General features: G+C 37.9%; 1 protein-coding gene across 1 annotated transcript in view; it reads right to left on the reverse strand.

Annotated features, from left to right (window-relative positions):
- The window catches only part of AGGF1 (angiogenic factor with G-patch and FHA domains 1), a 49,163-nt gene extending 28,101 nt beyond the window's left edge, over window positions 1–21,062 (reverse strand). The window contains exons 1-5 of the mRNA XM_082621929.1: window positions 20,525–21,062; window positions 17,660–17,762; window positions 16,440–16,642; window positions 15,427–15,591; window positions 12,943–13,131 (exon numbers count right to left, since the gene is read on the reverse strand). Of these exons, the coding sequence (XP_082478055.1) occupies window positions 12,943–13,131; window positions 15,427–15,591; window positions 16,440–16,642; window positions 17,660–17,762; window positions 20,525–20,734 (870 nt within the window). The 5' untranslated portion in view covers window positions 20,735–21,062. The remainder of the gene's footprint in view (window positions 1–12,942; window positions 13,132–15,426; window positions 15,592–16,439; window positions 16,643–17,659; window positions 17,763–20,524) is intronic.
- Window positions 21,063–24,571: the final 3,509 nt, after the last annotated feature.

Genomic DNA, 24,571 nt, shown 5'->3' on the forward strand with positions numbered 1-24,571 from the left:
GCAGTGGCTTCTCTTGTTGTGGAGCATGGGCTCTAGGTGCATGGGCTTCAGTAGCTGTGGCACGTGGGCTCAGTATTTGTGGCTCACGGGCTCTAGATCCCAGGCTCAGTAGTTGTCATGCACAGGCTTAGCTGCTCCGTCGCATTTGGGATCTTCCCGGACCAGGGATCGAATCTGTGTCCCCTGCATTGGCAGGCAGATTCTTAACCATGCGCCACCAGGGAAGTCCCTAAACACGCATTTTTAATAGCAGCATAAATTCAGTTTGAAGACTGGCTAAACACTCACAGTGTGATAGATAAACTATACATATTTCCAGCAACATAAACTCACCAAGAACAAGAACAAGGGCAAGGAGCTGAAAAACTATGAGGAACTTTAAAGTACACTGTGAATTATGGCCAAAAAATTTCCCTATCGATATACGCTTTAAAAAAAAAAAACAGTTTCCAATCTTACATATTTTATTATTACTACTGCTTATAGGACAATACATGCAGAGGAAAAATGAGTGAAATTGCAAGAGGTACTGCTTTTTAAAAACTATTTGTCAGTCTAGAATGTTAGATAAATATTCATTAAGATATAAGAAAGGCCCGGGGCCTACATGTGGGCATTAAGCATATATGCATATTTCAAGTTATTACTCCAATCTCTTAACCCTACTTCCTTCCTTCTGTATACTCTACACTTCCAAAAAGTGAGGCTCAAGAACATCTTAAAACTCAAGAAAAAGATGAGGATGTCTTAACTGCTTTCCTCCCATGCTTCACAATTACCTTTTAGAATCCTTGGGGAATTCTCAGAATTTCATCAGGATTTTTCTTAAGTCACTGTCCTGAAGTTAACATATTTTTGAAGGCTGGTAAAGATGAACAGTTATGGGAGCTAAGCTGGACCAAAATCTCACAGAATGCTCTCAAATTTCATTCTCTAGTTTGTCAGGAAAGGTCATTTGAGAACCCCTACATGTTCTTTGCTTTGCTAGGGAGAAGTAGTTTCATAATGCATCCTTTCAAACAGTTCAACCACTGGTAATAGGTAGACATCATTAAAAAATAGATCTTAAAAAAAAAAGAAAAATCATTTTTGGTATTTTAGTTACATAATCTTCAATTCCTAGGTATTGCCAGTGAAAATAAAAGAGAAATAAAGACAAATCAAATAGAGAATTGAGATAAAATTTCAAGAGTAGGGGAGGTGGCCAAGGTGGTGAAGTAGGAAGACATTGAACTCACCTCCTCCCATAGACACACCAAAATTACAACTAGTTACAGAGCAACTATCTATGAGAATAACCTGAACACTAGCAGAAAAGATTTTCCACAACTAAAGACATAAAGAAGTAAGCACACGATACATATATACAATGGAATATTACTCAGCCTTAAAAAGGGAGAAAATTGGGTCATTTGTAGAGATGTGGATGGCCCTAGAGACTGTCATACAGAGTGAAGTAAGTCAGAAAGAGAAAAACAAGTATCGTTTATTATCGCATATATGTGGAATCTGAAAAAACTGGTATAGGCGATCTTTATTTACAAGCAGAAATAGAGACACAGACGGAGAAAACAAACGTATGGATACCAAGGCAGAAAGCGGGGGGGGGGGTGTGGGATGAATTGGGAGATTGGGATTGACATACATACACTACTGAAACTATGTATAAAATAGATAACTAATGAGAACCTATTGTATAGCACGGGGAACTCTACTCAATGCTCTGTGGTGACCTAAATGGGAAGGAAATCCAAAAAAGAGGGGATATATGTATACGTACTGCTGACTCACTTCGCTGTACAGTGGAAACTAACACAACATTGTAAAGGAACTATACACCAATAAAAATTTTTTTTAAAAATTAAAAGAAACAAACAAAAGGAACCACACGAGATGGGTAGGACAGGCGGAACCCACACCCCCATGCTGGCAACCCACAAATGGAAGGAATATCACAAGCACAGAAGTCCTCTACAAGGAGCGAGGAGTTTGAGCCCCAAATGGGGTCCCCAGCCCAGGGGTCCTGCACTGGAAAGATGAGCCCCCAGAACGTCTGGCTTTGAAAAACCAGCAGAGTTTATGTTCAGGAGAACTAGAGGGATACAGGAATAAGATTCTGCTCTCAAGGGCACATGCAAAATGTCACATGTCCCAACACTGAGGCAGTAGTTTGAAAGGAGCCTGGGTCAGCTATTTTGGGGAGTCTCTTCTACCCCAATAACACTGGTACTGGAAGACACCACTTTGGAATTTTCCTCTAGTCTGTTAGTGCTGGCGCCCCAGCCCTGCCCACCATCAGGCTGGCACAAGCCCCAAACCCCACCCCTGGCCTGCCAGAAAGACAGCCATGTGGGGACCCAGCTTCACCCTCCAGTGAACCAGGAACAGCCTTGAGCCCCCCCAGACCATGCAGCCAACTTCACAGGAAGACTACCTTACCCTCTAGTAGGCCTACAGCCACCATACAAGGCAGGGCCTCACAGCCAACCAGGCCAGGGGCCAGCCCTGCCTACCAGTGCTCCCATAGTAATCAGCCCCACCACAACAGAAGGATGTATATGCAGCCCACATAGGGGACACCCCTAAAGCATCTGGTTCTGGAGACCAAAAAGGAGTGTGCTGCTGGGGCCCCAGAGGAGGTCTCCTAAATAAGGCCACTTCTCTAAGACAGGAAACATAAACAACCTATCTAACACATAGAAATAAACACAGAGAACTGGGTAAAGTGAGGAGACAGAGGAATATGTTCCAAATGAAGGTACAAGATATAACCTCAGAAAAAGAACAAACAAAGTGGAGATAAGCAATCTACCAGATAAAGAGTTCAAGGTAATGATCATAAAGATGCTCACCAAAATCAGGAGAAGAATCAATAAACATAAAATTTCAATAGTTAGAAAATATGAAGAAGAACCAAACAGAGCTAAAGAATACAATAACTGAAATTAAAAATATAACTAGAAGGGACAACAAATTAGATGATACGGAGGAACAGATCAGCAATCTGGAAAACAATAGCAGAAATCACTCAAGCTGAAGAGAAAATAGAATTTTAAAAAATGAGTATAATTTAACAGACCTCTGGGACAATATTAAGCATATTAACAGTCACAATACAGGAGTCCCAGGAGGAGAAGAGAAAGGGGCAGAAGGCTTATCTGAAGAAATTATAGCTGAAAACTTCCCTAACCTGGGGAAGGAAACAGATATCCAGGTCCAGGAAGCACAGAGTCCCAAACAAGATGAATCTAAAGAGGTTAATTACAATTAAAATGGCAAAAATTAAAGAAAAACAGAGAATTTGAAAAGCAACAAGGGACAGGCAACTAGTTATCCACAAGGGAGCTACCATAAGGCTATCACTGACTTTTCAGCAGAACTTTGCAGGCCAGAAGGGAGTGGCACCATATATTCAAGGTGATGAAAGGAAAAAACCTACAACCAAGAACACTCTACCCAGAAAGGCTATCCTTCAGATTGGAAGGAGAGATAAAGAAATTTATAGACAAGCAAAAACTAAGAGTTCAGCACCATTAAAACAGCTTTACAAGAAATGTTAAAGGGACTTCTCTAAGTAGAAAAGAAAGGATCACAACTAGAAATATGGAACTTATGAAAGGAAAAATCTCATTGGTAAAGGTAAACATACAGTAAAGGTAGCAAATCAACCACTGATAAAGCTAGTAGAAAGGCTAAAAGATGAAAGTAGTAAAATCATGTATATCTACATAAGCAGTTAAGGGATAAACAAAACAAAAATGTAAAATATGACCTCAAAAACATCAGATGTGGGGGGAAACAAAAGTAAAAATGTAAAGCAGTTAGAATGCATTCAAACTTAAGAAAATGTCTTAAAATAATCACATATATATAGGTTGTCAAATATGAACCTCATGGTTACCAAAAACCAACAACACATACACAGAAAAGAGAAAGGAATCCAAACATAACACTTAAAGGTAGTCGTCAAATCACAAGGGAAGAGAGCAAAAGAAAAAAGGAACAAAAAAGTACTACAGAACCCCCCCAAAAAACAATGAACAAAATGGCAGTAAGTACATACCTATCAGTAATTACTTCAAATGTAAATGGATTAAAAGCTCCAATTAAAAGACACAAAGTGGCTGAATGGATTGAAAAAAAACAACATATATGCTGCCTACAAGAGACTCACTTCAGATCTAAAGACACACACAGACTGAAAGTGAGGGATAGGAAAAGGCAGTCCATGCAAATGAAATAAAAAGAAAACTGGGGTAGCAATACTTATATCAGACAAAACAGACTGTAAAACAAAGACTGTCGAAAGAGACAAACAAGAACTTTATATGCTAAAGGGATCAAGCCAACAAGAAGATATAACAACTGTAAATATCTATGTACCCAACACAGGAGCACCTAAATACATAAAGAAAATACTAACAAACATAAAGGGAGAAATTGACAGTAACACAATAATAGTAGGTGACTTTAACACTCCACTTACATCAATGGACATCATCTAGACAGAAAAACAGTAAGGAAACACTGGTCTTAAATGACATGTGACTAAATGAACCTAACAGATACATAGAGAACATTTCATCCAAAAGCAGCAGGATACACATTTGTTTCAAGTGAACATGGAACATTCTGTATGATGATGACATGCTAGGCCACAAAACAAGTTTCAAGAAATTTAAGACTGAGATGCAACTAGAGATTATCATACAATGTGAAGTAAGTCAGAAAGACAAAGACAAACACCATATAATATCACTTATATGTGGAATCTAAATAATGACGCAAATGAACTTATCTACAAAACAGAAACAGACTCACAGACACAGAGAAAAACCTATGGTTGCCAAGGGGGAGGAAGGGAGGGAGAGGGATGGACTGGGAGTTTGGGGTTAGTAGACGCAACCTATTACAATTAGAATGGATAAACAACAAGGTCCTACTGTATAGCAGAGGGAACTATATCCAGTCTCCTGGGATAAACCATAATGGAAAAGAATTAAAAAGAAAAAGAATATATAGATGCGTATAACTCAGCAGAAATTAGTACAACACTGTAAATCAACTATACTTCAATTAAAATTTTAAAAAATTTAAGACTGAAATATTAAGCAGCGTTTTCAACCACAACGGTATGAAACTAGAAATCCACTACAAGAAAAAAACTGCAAAAGCCACAGACACATGGAGTCTAAACAATACACTACTACAGAAGCAATGGGTCACTAACGAACTCAAAAAAGAAATCTGAAAAATACCTGGAGACAAATGAAAATGGAAAAACAATGATCCCAAATCCATAGGATGCAGCAAAAGCAGTTCTAAGAGGAAGTTTATAGAAATACAAGCTTACCTCAGGAAACAAGAAAAATCTTAAATAAACAATCTAACCTTACAGCTGAAGGAACTAGAAAAAGAAGAAAAAAAACCAAAGTTAAGAGAAGAAAAAATAAAGGTCAGAACAGAAATAAATGATACAGGGAATTCCCTGGTGGTCCAGTGGTTAGGACTCTGCACTTCCACTGCAGAGGGCATGGGTTCGATCGCTGGTCGGGAAACTAAGATTCTGCAAGCTGCACAGCGTGGCAAAAAAAAAAAAAAAAAAAAAAAGAAAGGAAGAAAGAAATGGTAGAGACTAAAGAAAGAAAAAAGATCAGTGAAACTAAGAGCTGGTTCTTTGAAAAAATAAACAAAATTGCTAAACCTTTAGCAAGACTTATCACCAAAAGAGAGGGACCAAATAAATAAAATCAGAAAGAAAAGTTACAATTGATATTGCAGAAATACAAAAAATAAGAGATTACTATGAACAATTATATACCAATAAAACAGACAACCTAGAAAAAATGGATAAACCCTGAGAAACACAGTCTCCCAAGACTGAATCAGGAAAAAATAGAAAATATGAACAAACCATTTACTGCAAATGAAATTGATTCAGTAATCAAAAAAACTCACAAGAAATAAAAGTCCAGGATCAGATGGCCTCACAGGTGAGTTCCACCAAACATTTAGAGAAGAGTTAACAAATCTATCTTTCTCAAACTATTCCAAAAAGTTGGAAAGGAAGGAACACTTCCAAACTCTCTACAAGGCCAGCATCAGCCTGATACCAAAACCAGACAAAGACACGACAAAAAAGAAAATTTCAGGCCAATATTACTGATGAACACAGATGCAAAAATCCTCAAGAAAATATTAGCAAACCAAATTCAATAATACGTTAAAAGGACCATATACCATGATCAAGTGGAATTTATTCCAGGAGTGCAAGGATGGTTCAATACCCACAAATCAATCAATACAATACACCACACTAACAAACTCAAGAGTAAAAATCATGATCATCTCAATAGATGCAGAAAAAGCTTTTGACAAAATTCAACATCCATTTATGATAAGCTCTAAACAAAGTGGGTACAAAGGAAACGTACTTCAACATAATAAAGGCCATATATGACAAACCCACAGCCAACATCATACTCAATGTGAAAAGCTGAAAGCATTTCCTCTAAGATCAGGAACAAGACAAGGATGGTCACTCTTGCCACATTTATTCAACTCAGTATTGAAGTCCTCGCCACAGCAATTAGACAAGAAAAAGAAAAGAATCCAAACTAGAAAGGAAGAAGTAAAACTGTCACTGTTTGCTGGTGACATTATACAACATATAGAAAAATCCTAAAGACACTCCCCAAATAACTGTGAGAACTAACAAATGAATTCAGTAAAGCTGCAGGATACAAAATTAATATACAGAAACCTGTGGTATTTTTATACATTTCACAACAAACTACAAGAGAAATTAAGAAAACAATCCCAGGGACTTCCCTGGTGGCGCAGTTGTTAAGACTCCACACTCCCAATGCAGGGGGCCCAGGTTCGATCCCTGGTCAGGGAACTAGATCCCACATGCATGCCGCAGCTAAGAGTTTGCATGCCACAACTAAGGAGCCCACCTGCCACAACTAAGGAGCCCATGTGCCACAACAAAGGAGCCCACGAGCCGTAACGAAGGAGCCCGCGAGCCGTAGCTAAGGAGCTCGCCAGCCGCAACTAAGGACCCTGCCTGTCACAACTAAGACCCAGTGCAAACAAATAAAGAAATAAATTCTTTTTAAAAAAAAGAAAGCAGGGCTTCCCTGGTGGCGCAGTGGTTGAGAGTCCGCCTGCCGATGCAGAGGACACAGGTTCATGCCCCGGTCCGGGAAGATCCCACATGCCGCGGAGCGGCTGGGCCCGTGAGCCATGGCCGCCCACAACAAAGGAGCCCACGAGCCGTAACGAAGGAGCCCGCGAGTCGTAGCTAAGGAGCTCGCCAGCCGCAACTAAGGACCCTGCCTGTCACAACTAAGACCCAGTGCAAACAAATAAAGAAATAAATTTTTTTTAAAAAAAAGAAAGCAGGGCTTCCCTGGTGGTGCAGTGGTTGAGAGTCCGCCTGCCGATGCAGAGGACACAGGTTCATGCCCCGGTCCGGGAAGATCCCACATGCCGCGGAGCGGCTGGGCCCGTGAGCCATGGCCGCTGAGCCTGCGCGTCCAGAGCCTGTGCTCCACAACGGGAGAGGCCACAGCAGTGAGAGGCCCGTGTACCGAAAAAAATTAAAAAAGAAAAAAAGAAAAAAGAAAACAATCCCATTTACAACTGCATCAAAAAGAATAAAATACCTAGGAATACATCTAACCAAAGAGGGACTCCCGTCGTGGCTCAGTGGCCAATGCAGGGGACACGGGTTCAAGCCCTGGTCCAGGAAGATCCCACATGCCGCAGAGCAACTAAGGCCGGGCGCCACAACTACTGAGCCTGCACTCTAGAGCTCACGTGCCATAACTACTGAGCCCATGTGCTACAACTACTGAGCCTGCATGCCTAGAGCCCATGCTCTGCAACAAGAGAAGCCACCACAATGAGAAGCCCACGCACCGCAACAAAGAGTAGCCCCTGCTTGACGCAACTAGAGAAAGCCTGCACTCAGCAACGAAGACCCAACACAGCCAAAAATAAATAAATTAAATAAATAAATAAATAAGGTTCAGGGATTGATGAATTAAAAAAAAAAAAAAATCTAGGGGCTTCCCTGGTGGCGCAGTGGTTGAGAGTCTGCCTGCCGATGCAGGGGACACGGGTTTGTGCCCTGGTCTGGGAAGATCCCACATGCCGCAGAGCGGCTGGGCCCATGGGCCATGGCCTCTGAGCCTGCACGTCCAGAGCCTGTGCTCCGCAACTGGAGAGGCCACAACAGTGAGAGGCCCGCGTACTGCAAAAAAAAAAAAAAAAAAAAAAAAAAATCTAACCAAAGAGGAAAACGACTCATACTCTAAAAACTATAAAATATTGAGGAAAGAAGAGAAACAAATGGAAAGATATACTGTGCTCATGGATTGGGAGAATTAATATTGTTAAAATGGCCATACTATATCCAAGACAATCTAAAGACTCAATGCAATCCCTATTAAAATACCAATGGTGCTTTTCGCAGAACTAGAATAATTCTATAATTTGTAAAGAAACACAAAAGACCCCAAATAGCCAAAACAATCTTAAGAAAGAACAAAGCTGGAGGTACCATGCTCCCTGATTTCAAAATATACTGCAAAGCTACAGTAATTAAAACAGTATGGTACCAGCACAAAAAAAGACACATAGATCAATGGAACAGAATAGAGAGCCCAGAAATAAATCCACCCTTATATGGGAAGTTAATCTATGACAAAGGAGGCAAGGATACACAATGGGAAAAGATTGCCTCTTCAGTAAATGGTGATGAGAAATTGGACGGCTATGTGCAAAAGAATGAAACTGGACCATTTTCTCACACCATACACAAAAAATAAACTCAAAATGGATTAAAGACTTAAATGTAACAAAGTAGGAAAGACTATACAATGGAGAAAAAACAGTCTTTTCAGCAAGTGGTGTTGGGAAAGCTGGACAGCCACATATAAAATCAATGAAGTTAGAACACTCTCTCACACCCTACACAAAAATAAACTCAAAACGGTTTAAAGACTTAAATATAAGACATGACACCACAAAACTCCTAGAAAAGAACATAGGAGAAACACAGGAGAAACATTCTCTGACATAAATTGTAGCAATGTTTTCTTAGGTCAGTCTCCCAAGGCAACAGAAATATTAATAAACAAGATCTAATCAAACTTAAAAGCTTTTGCACAGCAAAGGTAACTATAAACAAACAAAAAGAAAACCCACAGACTGGGAGAAAACCTTTGCATACAGTGTAACTGACAAGGGCTTAATTTCCAAAATATACAAACAGGTCATACAACTCAATAACAAGAAAACCACCAATCCAAAACAAAAAATGGGCAGAAGACCTAAAGAGACATTTCTCCAAAGAAGACATACAGATGACCAAGAAGCACATGAAAGGATACTCAACTTCATTAATTATTAGAGAAATGCAAATCAAAACTACAATGAGGTAACCCCTCACACTGGTCAGAATGGCCATCATTAAAAAGTCTACAAATAATAAATGCTGGAGAGGGTGTGGAGAAAAGGGAACCCTCCTACACTGTTGATGGAAATATAAGTTGGCGCAGCCACTATGGAAAACAGTATGGAAGTTCCTTAAAAAGCTAAAAATAGAGTTACCATATGATCCATCAATCCCACACCTGGGTACATACCTGGAGAAAACTATAATTCGAAAAGATACATGCACCCCAATGTTCTTTGCAGTGCTATTTACAACAGCCAAGACATGGAAGCAACCTAAATGTCCATCAACAGATGAATGGATAAAGATGATGTGGTATATATACACAGTGGAATACTACTCAGCTATAAAAAAAAAGAATGAAATCATGCCATTTGCAGCACATGGATGCACCTAGAGATTATCATCCTAAGTAAGTCAGAAAGACAAATATCATATATCACTTATATGTGGAATCTAAAACATGACCCAAACTTATTTACAAAACAGAAGCAGACTCACAGACATAGAAAACAAACTTACGGTTACCAAAGGGGTGGGGATGAGGGAATAAATTAGGAGCTTGGGATTAGCAGATACAAACTACTATACATAAAACAGATGAACAACAAGGCCCTACTGTATAGCACAGGGAACTATATTCAGTATCTTGTAATAAACCATAATGGAAAATATGAAATATATATATACATATTACTGAATCACTTTGCCATACACCAGAAACTAATGTATCATAAATCAACTATACTTCAATAAAAAAATATGAATATATACATATAAAAAGACATGTATGACCTGAAACCACAAACCTCCTAGAAGAAAACATAGGCAGTATGCTCTTTGACATCAGTCTTAGGAATATTTTTTTGGATATGTCTCCTCAGTCAAGGAAAACAAAAGCAAAGATAAACAAATGAGACTGCATCAAACTAAAAAGCTTTTGCACAGCAAAGGAAACTATAAACAAAACAAAAAGGTAGCCTAGTGAAAGGGAGAAGGTATTCCCAAATGATATGACCAATAATGGGTTAATATCCAAAATATATCAACAGCTGACATAAATTTGCATCAAAAAAACAACCCGATTAAAAAATGCGCAGAAAGGGTTTCCCTGGTGGCACAGTGGTTGAGAGTCTGCCTGCCGATGCAGGGGATATGGGTTCGTGCCCTGGTCCGGGAAAATCCCACATGCCACGGAGTGGCTAGGCCTGTGAGCCATGGCCACTGAGCCGCTATGGAAAATAGTATGAAGGTTCCTCAAAAAATTCAAAAGAGAACTGCCATATGATCCAGAAATTTCGCTTCTTCGTATTTACCAGAAGAAAACAAAAACATGAACTCAAAAATATATATGCACCCCAATGTTCATCACAGCATTATTTACAACAGCCAACATGAAAGCAACCAAAGTGTCCACTGATAGATAAAGATGTGGCGTGCGCACGCGCACACACACAGGAATATTACTCAGCTATTTAAAAAATGAAATCTTGTCATTTGCAAAGACATTAACGACTCTAGAGGGTATTATGCTAAGTGAAATAAGTCAGACAGAGAAAGGCAAATACCTTATGATCTCACTTACATGTGGAATCTAAAAAACAAAAAAAACAAACAAAAGGAAAACAGATTCATAGATACAGAGAACAATTGGATGGTTGCCAGAGAGGAGGGAGTTGGGAGTGGGGGCAAACGAAGTGAAGGGGATTAAGAGGTATAACTTTCCAGTTATAAAATAAATAAGCCACGGGAATACAATTTACAGGATAAGGAATATGGTCAATAATAAATAATACAATAACTTTTTATGTGGAAGATGATGGTTACTAGACTTAATTAAGGTGGTGATCATTTCATAACGTATGCAAATGTCAAATCACTATTTAGTACACCTGAACCTAACATAATATTGTACTTCAACTATATTTCAAAAAAAAAAAAAAGAAATCAAGAGTAAAGTATCAAATAGTTGCCACAATTTACAAAACGCCAATATAACAAATAAGCCTCCTTTCCTGCCTGTAAACCACCAACCTAATTCTATTTAGGGAGTAGAAATAAGAGCATTGATAACATTTTTTTACTTCCCTTCTTTCAATTTAACATTGTATCATAAGTATTTTAAAAATTCCCCTCAGCCTTTATAAACTACCATCTGAATGACTAAATAATGTTTTTTCAATTAAATGTACTATCATTTTCTTCCTTTTTTCTTCCATTTTTATTAAGATATAATTGACATATAGCACTGCAGAAGTTTAAGGTTTACAGCATAATGATTTGACTTACATACATCAAAAATGACTACCATGGTTAAGTTTAATGAACATCCATCATCTCATTTTCATACAAAATAAAATTTTTTCCTTGTGATAAGAACTCTCAGAATTTACTCTCTTAACAACTTCCATATATAACTTACAGCAGTGTTAACTGTATTTATCATGTTGTACATTACAGCCCTAGTACTTATTAATCCTATAACTGGAAGTTTGTACCTTTTGACTACCTTCATCTAACTATCCCCCTCTCCTCACCCCCTGCCTCTGGTAACCACAAATCTGGTATCATCTTCTATGAGATTATTTATTTGCTTTTCAAATGTAACTGACTTATAACACTATCTCAGCTCTTGGTACACAATATAGTAATTCAATATTTCTATACATTACAAAATGATCACAATGTCAAGTCTAGTTACCATGTTTCCACACAAAGATATTACATTATTATTGACTATATTCCCCACACTGTACATTTCATCCCTGTGACTCATTTACTTTGTAACTGCAAGTTTAAATGTACCATCATCTTCTTAACCAATAACTGTCAGCCATTTAAATCTATTTTTTTGTTCTTATAAATATTGCTGTATAACTATACAAAGGAATGTTTCTTTCTTTGGAATTTTTTTTTAATTACAAACTAGAAATGAGACTTTTCCAGTTAAAGCATATGAACATTTTTATGGTTATTGATACAAATAATCCATTTTCCCAAAAGATACCAATTGAAACTAATGAATATATACAAATCCTAAATTTGCTAGCAATGGATTTTTTTAATGTTTGCTAACATAAGAAGAAATTGCTCAGCAAAACTAAGAATGTCGAACTTTTACCTACACCTATTTACAAACTGTGTTTTTCTTTTATTGTGAATTGTGCACTGACATCAACTTATCAACAGCTGGTATGAATGTTCTTCTTCCAAATTATGTAACACAAGAGTATTTTATCTGCCCTAAATCTACCTGCTTCAAACTTTAAGCAATTTTTTCTACTTCTAGTGATTGAGAATTTGTGAAAAGTCCATGTTCGCTCCATGAGAAAGCTTCTTGGTTGATAGATTCTGATATCTTGTTATTGTAATGAATATGTTTAAAATACAGTTACTAAATGATTTTCAGTTTCATCAAAAATTTTGGTTTAACTATGATATCACCATTATGTAAATTTTAAAAATTATGACATTACCTTTTCCTCATTTGTTGTAGAAGAATCAGGATCCTTTCTTTTCTTCTTCAATTTTTTATCTTTACTTTGTTTTGTGCCAGAAGTCTGATAAGGTTGCAAATCTACTCGAGAATGAAATTGATATCGACCACTTTCCACATCACAGTAGTAATAAATTCCAGTGGAAGGATCATAATATAGTTGATTTTCCTTTCAAAGTTAAGAAAACAATAAGTTCTATTCCAGTAAGATGAAATAAAATAGAAAAATAGACTTTCTAGAAATGACAAATATATTCAAATACAGTAAATTTTCTTTTAAGAACTATAGTATTTTTTGGAAAAAATGAATAAAGAGAATGAAAAATGCTTGTAATTTTCCAAAATACTTTACCATTCAATATCTGCTCTAATTTTCCTAGTGTGGAAAATGAATACATTTACATATTATATTAAATCTCATGAAATTGCCAATATTTGACCATTTTTTAACTTATAGAAACAGCAACTTCATATGGTTCAACAGAAACCTTTTAGAAGTCATGAAAACTAAGGTATGCATCAGAAAAAGCTAACCATATAAAAGCAATTGCAGACTCATTCCCCATATAATTACATGATAATGGTTTGGTAGTATAAACCCCTAAACCCTCCTCTCAATGACATAAAACAAAGATTTGCCTTTCAATGTTCATGATTCAAAATCCTGGAGAAAAATCTGAAAATAAAATTAAGCTCATGAACACTACAACATAACATTCTGTACAAAGAAATCAATAAACAATTTTCTTCACTAATCAATTAATTCTACACTAAGTAACTACATAAGACTTAGAGTAAAGCAGCCATGCAATATAGAGTTTTGGTAAATTATGGATAAAAACTAGAAAGATAAAATTATGTAATCATCTGCATTTATTAGATACTGGCCAGTACTTTATAACCAAGATTTAATTGAACCGTCTGTATCTTGTTTACATCATAAATCCATGCAGATCAGACTTGGAAACATCTTGCAAAGATATATACTGAGATTAAGCAAGTAAAGCTTCCTGAAAAAGAATAATTTATTTTTCTAACTGTTGATACTATTGCAATTTATTGTCTTTAATTCATTTTGTAGATCTCTTACAAAAATATTTAGAATTCTCACTATCTTTCCTTCAGCTAAAAACTGAATAGAAGCTTTCTGATCTTTATTTCCAGTGATAACAGAACTTCTGCAACTCAGATCTTTTTAATCTGCTATGTCTTTCAGTCCAAAATATAGACATTTTCAAATATGTAAGAAAATTAATTAAAATGAAAACTAGCACAATAAAAATGGCAAAACAATGAAGTCCCCACTCCACTGAGACACAACCTGCAGAATGTAATTAAGCATTTACAGAATAGATGTCAGGAAGAAAGTTACAGAAAAGAAGGTAGAAGAATGACAAAGACTAACATCATATACTTGGAAATTCCGTATTTTTCTAGAAACCAAGCAATTAATAGTTATTTTCTTTGGTAATAAGAGTTTAAACATTAATTTTCTAGGTATTAATTAGCACTGTCAATTAGCATACTCCTGTGAAATAAAACCCTCTTTTACAAAGTATTTACAAAGTACTATACCAAGTACAAACTGATAAGCTAATGAAATCCCTTATCTAACTAAAATATTTATTATTATCATTACGTTCCCTAGAGTAGTTAATAATAGTTCCAATAACTGGAATGGTGAATATCTGCTCCACTTTGGGGCACTACATTCTGTAACTCCTGAGGACCAGATAATATGTGTAGACCACTGAGGTTGAGGTATGTGGGTATATAACTTCAAGCATCATTGTCATCAAAACCTGAAAAAATCCAATTAAATACCAGACCTTCAACAGTCATAACACTATAATATAAATCAAGAACTTTCTTTTCTGGTTTTATCCTAGTCCGTGGTCCATTATATTTCTGATTCCATACTAATTCCCTAGTTCTCACTGTTAACAAATTGATTTTTTAAAAGTGAAATGCTTAAAAGTCACAAAATATAAAACAATGGCTAATAATAAACATGCTATAAAGAATTTAACAAAAAGACTCCTCTGTGGTCTAAAATGGATTCATAAAGATACAAGTATTTGAAACAATTTTTTAAAAATCTTACCCCAAGCCTAGAATTAACAACATTACTTCCTTTTAGTTTAGGTTCTTAAACATTTTACAGAATGTAGTTGTCTCCTTTTATTAATAAATATGTTAACATTTTTGTATGTTACTTTACATATAAAAGGTTATTAGATCTCTCTAAAATATTAATCTATAACACAATTAACTTATTTAATTAAATAAACATAGAAATATAGTATCATAAGCTACTTTATAAATCTTTACTCTTGCCAAATAGCTTTAAATCAATTTTTACATGCAGCTCCCTGCTTATCTTAATTCAACCTAGGGTTTAATATTTGGTATTCAAGCAGCTAAGAACACAACCATACAGTATTAAAAGGTCTGAGATACTTACAGAATCGTAATAGAATCCAGTGCTGTGATCAAAATACAATCCAGTATTCTCATCATAACTAAATCCAGTCTGTGATACAGCAGCTTCTGCTGCAGCTCTCAAACTTTCAGCTAGTGATGAACCTTCTAAGGATGTATCTTCTGTTGCTAACACAGATGCTGGCTCCTAGGTATGATACAATCATGTCAAACAGGACAAAAACATCCTCATATCAATATAAAAGTTAGCAGAATTTGAAACAATAAACAGACCTAAAAACTATTCTGAATAATAAGATCTCAATTTCTGCAGTGGAAAGGGATGGCTATCAATTACAATTTGATCCACTTAAAAAAATATGAATTAGTGTATCAGTTAATTCAATTCTGACCCAGTTTTGAAGACACTAGAAGTAAGTGAGGGACCATTACTCAAAAATAAATGCCTAATACCATAGGGAAGCAATCCACAAAATACAGACTGAAATATTCTTTAAGACAAATGATCTGGATTCTTCAATAATTACAGGCTCAAGGGGAAAAAAAATTTTAGAAAAGAGATAGAGAAGAAAGGTATAAATTATACATCACATATCAAGCAGTTGCCCTGTATGAACCTTACTGGGATCCCGATTCAAACAAATGGTAAAAACAAATTTATAAAACATTCTGGGAAATTTGAACAGTGGCAAGATATTTGACATAAAGGAAGTATTAAAAAAAAATTTGGTGTGAACGTGGTATTGTGGTTGCTCAAAATTTTCTGGTTGAGTCAAACGTACTGACAAATTTTGTTTAGTTTATGTACAGCATACACTTTTGCAACACAACAGAGTAGGAAAACAGTTACACATATGAACAAGTTCTAATTTTTGTTTCTCAAAAACTGTATTATTCACTGCATAATTACACGCAGAACATTTACAACCTTTGTATATGTTATAATAAACCAAAGAAGTCTAGTTTTCTACCTAATAACAACAAAGAAGAACAAGTTCTTGAGTATCAACAGTTTCAAGTGAAGCATTTTATTACCTGTGAATTTGAGGCAAAATGGTCCTCTTGTCCACAATTAACATTTTCTGTTATATCAGTACCAGCATAAGCATCATTTTCTATGTGTGACTGGTCTTTAGAATTAAAAGTAGAAGCTTTGATATCCTGATCTTCCTGAACTGGGAGTTCAGATGCTTTATTTGGAAGATTAACATCATTATAGTATGTCTGATAATAATAATCTATTGCAAAAACAAATTAAGTGATATCATATTAGAATAGTGTATATAAAAAGGACTTAATTCCAAAACACTGGCACTGAACACAAAAGAGCACACGTTGCAAACAAACCATATTTTTATAATTATACACATTTTAACATATTAAAAGTAATGGTCCAAATAAATCTGCAGAGATATATATCTTTGATTCTAATGTCACCTTCAGTACCCTGGCTGTCAAGCTAAAAAGGAAAAAAAGGTAAGCAGATTTGGATTTTCCATAGCAAGAGTAAAAAATGAAAAAACAGGTGGATAGGTTGTGTTCTGTCAAAAAAAAAAAAAAATTAGCAACTCTTAACAATGTCTAACTACATACCACAGTATACTTCAATATCAAATGACGACATGTCAAGGGCTGACTTTTTCTGTCAAATTTTGCTCATGGTGCTGACTTTTTAAAAAACATAATATTATACAGATATGTAATGTTCATATCATTGCTGTGTTTAGCAATTTGCTAAGTTGCATCTGAATAAAACAAGGCAAAATTTAATGGGAAAGATCATTTCTTGTTATCCCTATTTATTAAAACTTGGTTTCTCAGTTATTTTGCCTCACAACATAATGCCACTAACAAGGCCAGGGGTGTAGGCTCACCCCATTCCCAGGAGGGCCTAAGAGACTGATACTGAATTGATGCTAAGTGGAAGGCATCAACAAGAAAACACATGCCCCTGGTCACAAGTAAGGTCAGATGAGAGTAGATAGTTTACAGCATAGCAAAAATTACTCAGTGAATGTGCCACTGAAAGCATATTAGCAATATTACGTATTTACAGAAATAACAATACATGTCTACTTTCCCACCAAAAGAGCAAATCGATTATCTGAAAATACCAAATCATATGGAGAAAAGTCAACTTTGTAACAGCTCTCCTATTTATCTAGATGTATACAGATTCTAAATTTAAAGAAAACTCCACGTTAGCATGATTTGAATGTAGCAGTATTAGGATATCTTCACTATAAGCAGAATACCTGAGATTGACCAAGGAGGGTGGTTCTCTGTTTGTACTTCTACATCAGACTTTTTATTATCTTCGTTTCTCCCACAATGGAGTATTTTACTGAGCTCTTCTACCTGAAAGAAAGCAAGGCTTTAGGAAAAATAAACCATACAGCAATCTAATAATATACACACTATTCTCCTGAAATTACAATAATTATTTTTCCTGGTAAAAGTCTGGAGAAGTACCAATATCAGCTAGTTTCCTTTTCAGAAAAACTGAAAATACTACAATATAATTGGCTTTCACCTTTTACATCTGCAGAAGGAGATGTTTTTATTCTTATATTCTCTAGCTAACCTCAAACTATTACCTCTAAAAATCAGACTGACTAAATTAATAAGACTTAGTGAACAGGATCCTTTATTTCTATCAATAAGAAAGTTTTTATACTACTATTTTAATCGGTCAGCAGTTCTCCCTAAAGAGAATTAAATCATTGAATTAAATTATCTAGTATCATTCAGTGTTCTCCACCTGGAACTACCCATTCACTTAAATAATGCCACTCATATACTTTAACATACTTTTTCCTTGAAATAGTAATCTTCTAATTAAGTAGCTGGAGCAGAAGGAAAGAGAGGTGACTGCCTCAGAGATGCATCTCGCCTCCCTGTGTCTCACTGAATACCAAGGCCATAGCAACTGAGTGTGAAAAATACCCATAAGCAGATGAAGAGCAGCCTCATCAATACAGCTCAGTCAGGCAGAAACTCAGTGTGAGATTATACCCGTTATAAGCACAAAACCAAAAAACAAGCTTCTTTAATGATACATAAAGCTTAAAAAGAGAAAGGTGATAAGACTGATTATATACGGATTATCTATGCACTTCATAGATTATCAGATCTGCTGCTACCACCAGGGCTGGAACTAGAGCGAAGCGAGCAAGGCACATAAGGCACAAAATTTAAGGAGACATTCACTCTCAGCTTCATGCAAGTATAGAATCATACCTGAGAATGAGTGCCCCCTTGAATTTTTCGCCCTAGGCTACTGACCGCCTTGCTCTAATCCTGGCTCTGGCTACTACCACTATTACTATGAACAAGACCATTTATATAGAATCTGCTACATGCTAGGCACTGCACTTGGTACTGTGGGTAACACCTCATTCATTCTTACAACCACCTTACAAATTAGTTGTCCTAATCCCCATTTTACATGTGAGAAATCTAAAGGAAGTAATTTGCACAAGGTTTCTTTGACTCCAAAGCCTGTACATATTGTACTTTCCTGCTAGTTCACTCTCAATTCTCAAGCCAAATTTTTACTGCTCCAGATAAAACACTATCTAGTGATTAGGAATGACAGTTAACAAACACCGACCACCAGGGGAGGCTAACTAGAAAGATAATAAAGAAGAGTAATTACTATCACTCGTAAAGTTACAGCTTTCTATGCATTTCAATTTTTCATATTAGACTGCTATCAAATTAACACTAATAACCAAGACGCTGGCTCTTCAAAGATTAGCAAAAACGTTTTCTTTTAGGATCTCTATAGCAAGCGGTACTATTACAATTTAGAATTATAAAAAGGTTTTTTTCACAGCTCATCATATTTTACTCCCCTTTCCCCACAATATTTTAACAATATTTGTAGTCCCCTAGCACAGTCGCTATGCATTGTAGTTGTCCAAGAAATAGTTGTTGAGTAACAAAACACAAATTTTCGGTAATGTCATAATGTTAACAACTCTATACAATGGGCACAGAAAGTCACTGCAACTCAGCGGTTATTTTCATAGATTATTTTTTTTTTTTTTTTTTTTTTTTTTTTTTTTTTTTTTGCGGTATGCGGGCCTCTCACTGCTGTGGCCTCTCCCGTTGCAGAGCAACAGGCTCCGGACGGGCAGGCTCAGCGGCCATGGCTCAAGGGTCTAGCCGCTCTGCGGCATGTGGGATCTTCCCGGACCGGGGCACGAACCTGTGTCCCCTGCATCGGCAGGTGGACTCTCAACCACTGCACCACCAGGGAAGCCCTTTCATAGATTATTTGATAGCAAAGCGTAACAAAGTTTGATGATACTTTAACGTTCAGCCTACATTTGTGATTTTAGAAAATGTATCAATATATGCCAAAAGATAGACAACAGTTTAACTGAAATTAATAATTACGTGGAAGTAACTTGTTGGGAAAGAGTGCGACTGCCCAAAACAATCACGCTGAAAAGATTATGCTGCTTAAGAGTTTTTTTTAAATGCGAGTTTAAATATTTGTCCTTACTGCATGTTATAAGAACAAAGTTAGCTGCTTAGTGTCTCTAACGAACAGTTCTATCTTCCCTACTTCCACTAGACTACTCAAGATGAATGCCCAGAACAACCGCACACATACCTAGCGTTCAGCAATTTACAAAACTGTAAAACAGTCTGTTGACATTTACTTTGATTTAACCTCCACCAGTGTGGTCCTAGCATTCTCATTTTATGGGCCACTGAGGCTCAATATCAGTTCACACATCTAGGATATGATAAATGGGATTCTGATTGAAATCCGGCGCTTTAACAAACTCAAAAGTGATCTAGAACAAAATATTAGAAATGTGCCTACTGCCAATGGGACTTCACAAGTGAGAATGAAGACTGAAGTACTTAAGTGCACTCCACGCCGGCTACAACTGCAGCTCACGCACTTAGCTAAATCGAGTACCCCAACGCTTAGGTTTGTTCCAAATGTACCTGGAATTATCATCGCACTGAACTTTTAACTCTTTCAGGTACTCTATAAAGCAGTCCTGGGCCCTACCAGGGAGCCCTTCTGAGGCTATCTTAGACTTCGAAGGCCTCATCTCGGGCTGGATGGGGCGTGGGGCTGGAGGCGGACCGCGCACCTGGGTGCGGAGCTCCTGGTTGTTGCTCTCGGCGCTCTGGTACAGCCGCTCTGTGTGATGCAGCAGCTTCTCGATCTCCCGCACTTGCCGCTTGCAGCTCCGCAGCTCGCGTTCCAACTTTTCCACCTTCCGCCTCAGCTGGGCCAGCTCAGGCTCGGGGGAGGGAGGTGGCGACGGCGACAACGAAGGCGGCGGCGCCTCAGAGGCCATGGGGTCCGGCGCGAAGCGGCCCGCGGGAGCGGAGGGACTGCGCTCAAGCTGAGACGGACGCCGACGGACCCAGAAGCCACGAGAGCGCGCGGGCAGCGAAAGGCGGCCTCATCCCCGCCCGGCCGCGGCGGCCCGCGGCCATGAGGCCCTAAAGCTGGTTACCTGTAGCCGAGGCGAACTGCGGGAAGCGAGCAAGGGGACGGAGAATGGGCCCAGTCCTCCGAGCTTTGAAACAGTAAAACTTTATTGGTAACCACCTGCCCCGGCGACCGAGTAAGCCACCGAAACGTTGGAGAAATGGGCTGGCCAGCGAAGCAGGAACCAGGAGCGATTGGGCCGTTTCTGGGCTGAACCGGAAACGAAGGCGGTGGGCGGGGCCGAGACGGAAAAGGAAGCGACGGAAGGCGAGAAAGGCCTCACAGCGCACAGGCGCACTTCCCGCCGGCTGCGGGTGCACGGACGGGACGGGGCGGGACGGGACTGGGCGGGACGGGGCGGGATGGGACTTGGGGACGGGCGCGGGGCGGGGCGGGGCGGGGCGGGATGTGAGGGCGTGGAGAGCGGGCGGAAAAAGTGCTACAGTAGCCCGGGAGAGATAAACAGAAGATCGCGCATCCTCTGGTCGCGGGATTTTACCCTTGCACACTTTCAAAACGTTTTCAAACTTTTTGCAGAGTGCACTTCCTAGCTCCTCGTTTTACAGATGAGAACAGTGAATCTCCAAGAAATGTTTTGCCAGGGTTCATAGAATTGATGCTAAACCAGGACTGTGAACGTAGTGTTCTGACGCTCTGCTTACTTAGTGCTTCTGCGGATTCCGTGAGGTTAGGCCCCCCCCCCGCCAAGGAAAAGAAAGCAAATTCCTATAGGTCTGGCTTGCAGAGAGAAGCATCCCTAGTGGGAAAGTAAGCAGCAAGATTCTACGAAAGCAGGAGAGAAAATTTTTCTGTTTCAGTGCATCTATTTGGTGTTTCGTCTATGTGAAACAGGCGTTTGTTCAGCAACTGATGAGGGCTTCTTGGAACACACTTTCTTTCTTAACCAACGTCATTTAGAATTAGAGCTTGAGTTCGGAATGCCGGGCCTGAGACCTATGGAGGTCAGCGACTACATCTTGCCTGTCCTCTCCCAGGCACCAGCTCAGTGCCTGTCACAGAGCGAGTATCCTTAAATATTTGCTGAACATAAGAATCCTGTTTGATGTCCTAGTTCAGTGGCCGCTCTGTGTGCTTTATGTCCCGTGCACTGCCCACTAGTTAAGTCACAGGCGGTGAGTTCTCCAGCGGGGACCTGCCCTCTCTAGGTCCTGCACACATTATTCCTTAAGCTTTAAGAGTCCTTCAAAATGGCACCACAGTGATCTTCTAGCCATCAAAGGATATTTAGTGAGAAGGCAGAATATGTACTCCCCGATGTAAAAAGGAGATGTACTGCCCCCCCAAATCTGACTTACCTTAATGCATTATGACTCTAATCAAGAATTTATCCAAATCTTTTAAAATAAAAGCTATATTTCCCACTTTCTTCACCTTTGGGGGGGGAGGGTAAGGAATTCCATAAACACCACCTGTAAGGTAACTTTAAGGTAAAGGGGACTTCCACTTTCTCATTTTATAGATGAGAAATTTCAAGTTTTAACCATTCATTATAGAAGGAATAAATAAGCTTATTAGCTGCTACTTGAAGCAATGACTTGTCTTAAAGGTAATCCATTTAATCCTAAATTCTGACCTATCATGCCACTAGTCTATAACTTACCTCTGACCATTAGTCTGGAAGAAAAGAGTCACAATATTTTTTTGAGAAAAAAAAAAAAGCTTTGTGTATGAGGTGGGAATTGCATTAAGGTTCTAGTAACAGAACTTAGTTTATAGTGGCTTATTAAACAAATTAGGAGGCCCCTCTATTACATTAAAGAAGTCTGGAGATGGGCTGTCCAGAGCTGGTAAGGTGGCTCTACCAGCTCTTTAGAGACTCAGGCTCCGTCTGTCTTTCTGCTCTTCTATTCGTAGAGCATATTCCCAGCCTCCAGGTCAACTCATTTTACAATATGGCAAGGGACAAAAGGACTTTCCCAAGGCCCCACCCAGTGACTTCTGTTTATATCTCACCCCTTGCTGCAAGTGGGGCTGGGAATTGTGTGTGTGTGGGGGGGGGGGGTCTTTCTGAGCTGGACACATTATTCCCTCTAACAATAAAGGGTTCTATAAATATGGAAGAAAGAGAAAATACTTGTTGAGTAGGTAAATAGCAGTCTGCCACACCTAGTTCTCAAATCAAAAGGTACTTAGTAGAGTGGACAGGGCCAGTGCCCTAGAGAAACATACTACTCGGCACCCTTCATAGTTTGACTTTGTTTTTATAGTGTTTTTCCTAAGTTATTATTGATATTTGGTACCTCAGACTGTAATCATACTCCTTAGTTCACAACACATTATCAACATTAGCCCATGGATGGCTCTTCTCTTTTTCTGTTTTTTTTTGGGGGGGGGGTTTGTTATTTTGGTTTTTGTTTTTGTTTTAAAATTGCTCCGTATCCCCACATTCCCCAGTCCCATTACCTCCTTTCTGCCAATATGGGCACCCAGTCTCACACGTTTGATATATGACCTTAAATATAAATCTATCCTATCCTTATGTTTCCTGTGTATTTCTTTTACATAAGTAGTATTTGGTTTTAAATCTTATGCTGTTTCTTATTTTCTCCACACTAAAGATGTTCTTAAAATTCATATATATTGCTATCGTACATCTAAGTGCTGCATAGTATTCCAAGGTTTACGTATACCACCTTTTACTTACCTATTACCCTAGTTGTCAACATCTAAGTTATTTCCAATTCTCTATTAATACAATTGATGCCACAATGAAAATCCCTGTGCATGCCACTGTATTGACCTGTGCATTCATTTCTTTGGGATATATAGCGAGGCGTGTGATCTCTGGCTCATAGGGCCAACATTTAATTTCACTGTGTTCTGCTATATTGCTTTTCAGAAGGCACCAACAGTGCGCAAGGAGTTCTTTGTCCTCCACATTCTCTCCAACACATAATATTAGTCCCTCTTGTACATTTTTTTGCCATTTTTATGAGTGTAATGAGGTATTTCACTGTTGTTTTAATTTGCAATTCTCTGATTATCAGAGAATTTCATTTATTTATTGAAATGGCTATTTGGACTTTCCCCTCTGTGACCTGCCTATTCATAATTTTTTTTGCCTATTTCTTTCCTGTTCTTTTGCAGTTCTTTCTATAATCTAGATATTAATCCTTTACAGTTTTAGATATTGCAGAGATCTTCTCCCAGTCTGTCATATGTCTGTTAAATTCATCTATGGTGTCTTTTACTGAACAGAAATCCTTAATTTTTAGGAGTGAAATCAGCCTTTATTCAACTTCATTTTATTTCATATGTTTTATGATTTGGGCTTTTGAATCTTATTCGTGAAGTCTTTCTCCACCCCTGAGTCATATTTTCTTCTGTAAGGTTATAATTTTAACCTTCACTTATAGGGATACACCTGAAGGGATTCAGGTGTATTTTTTCCACACACATTTATCATCTATCAAGTTCCCATATATATCTGAGTCCATTTCTGAGCTCTCTATTCTCTTCTGTTTGTCTGTTAGCCAGAACTATTCTACATTCAACACTTTGGTTTTGTAGTATATCTTAATATCTGCTAGGGCAAGTTCCCACTCTGCTTTTATTTTTCAAAATTGACCTACTCATGAACCTCTATTTTTCCATGTAAATTTTAGAATGAGTTTGTTGAGATCCTCAAAAAATCCAAAGGAATTTTTATTAAGATTGCATTGAATATATAGATTTATTT

Source organism: Mesoplodon mirus, assembly GCF_964341445.2.
Source record: "Mesoplodon mirus genome assembly, chromosome: 5".
Lineage (NCBI taxonomy): Eukaryota > Metazoa > Chordata > Mammalia > Artiodactyla > Ziphiidae > Mesoplodon > Mesoplodon mirus.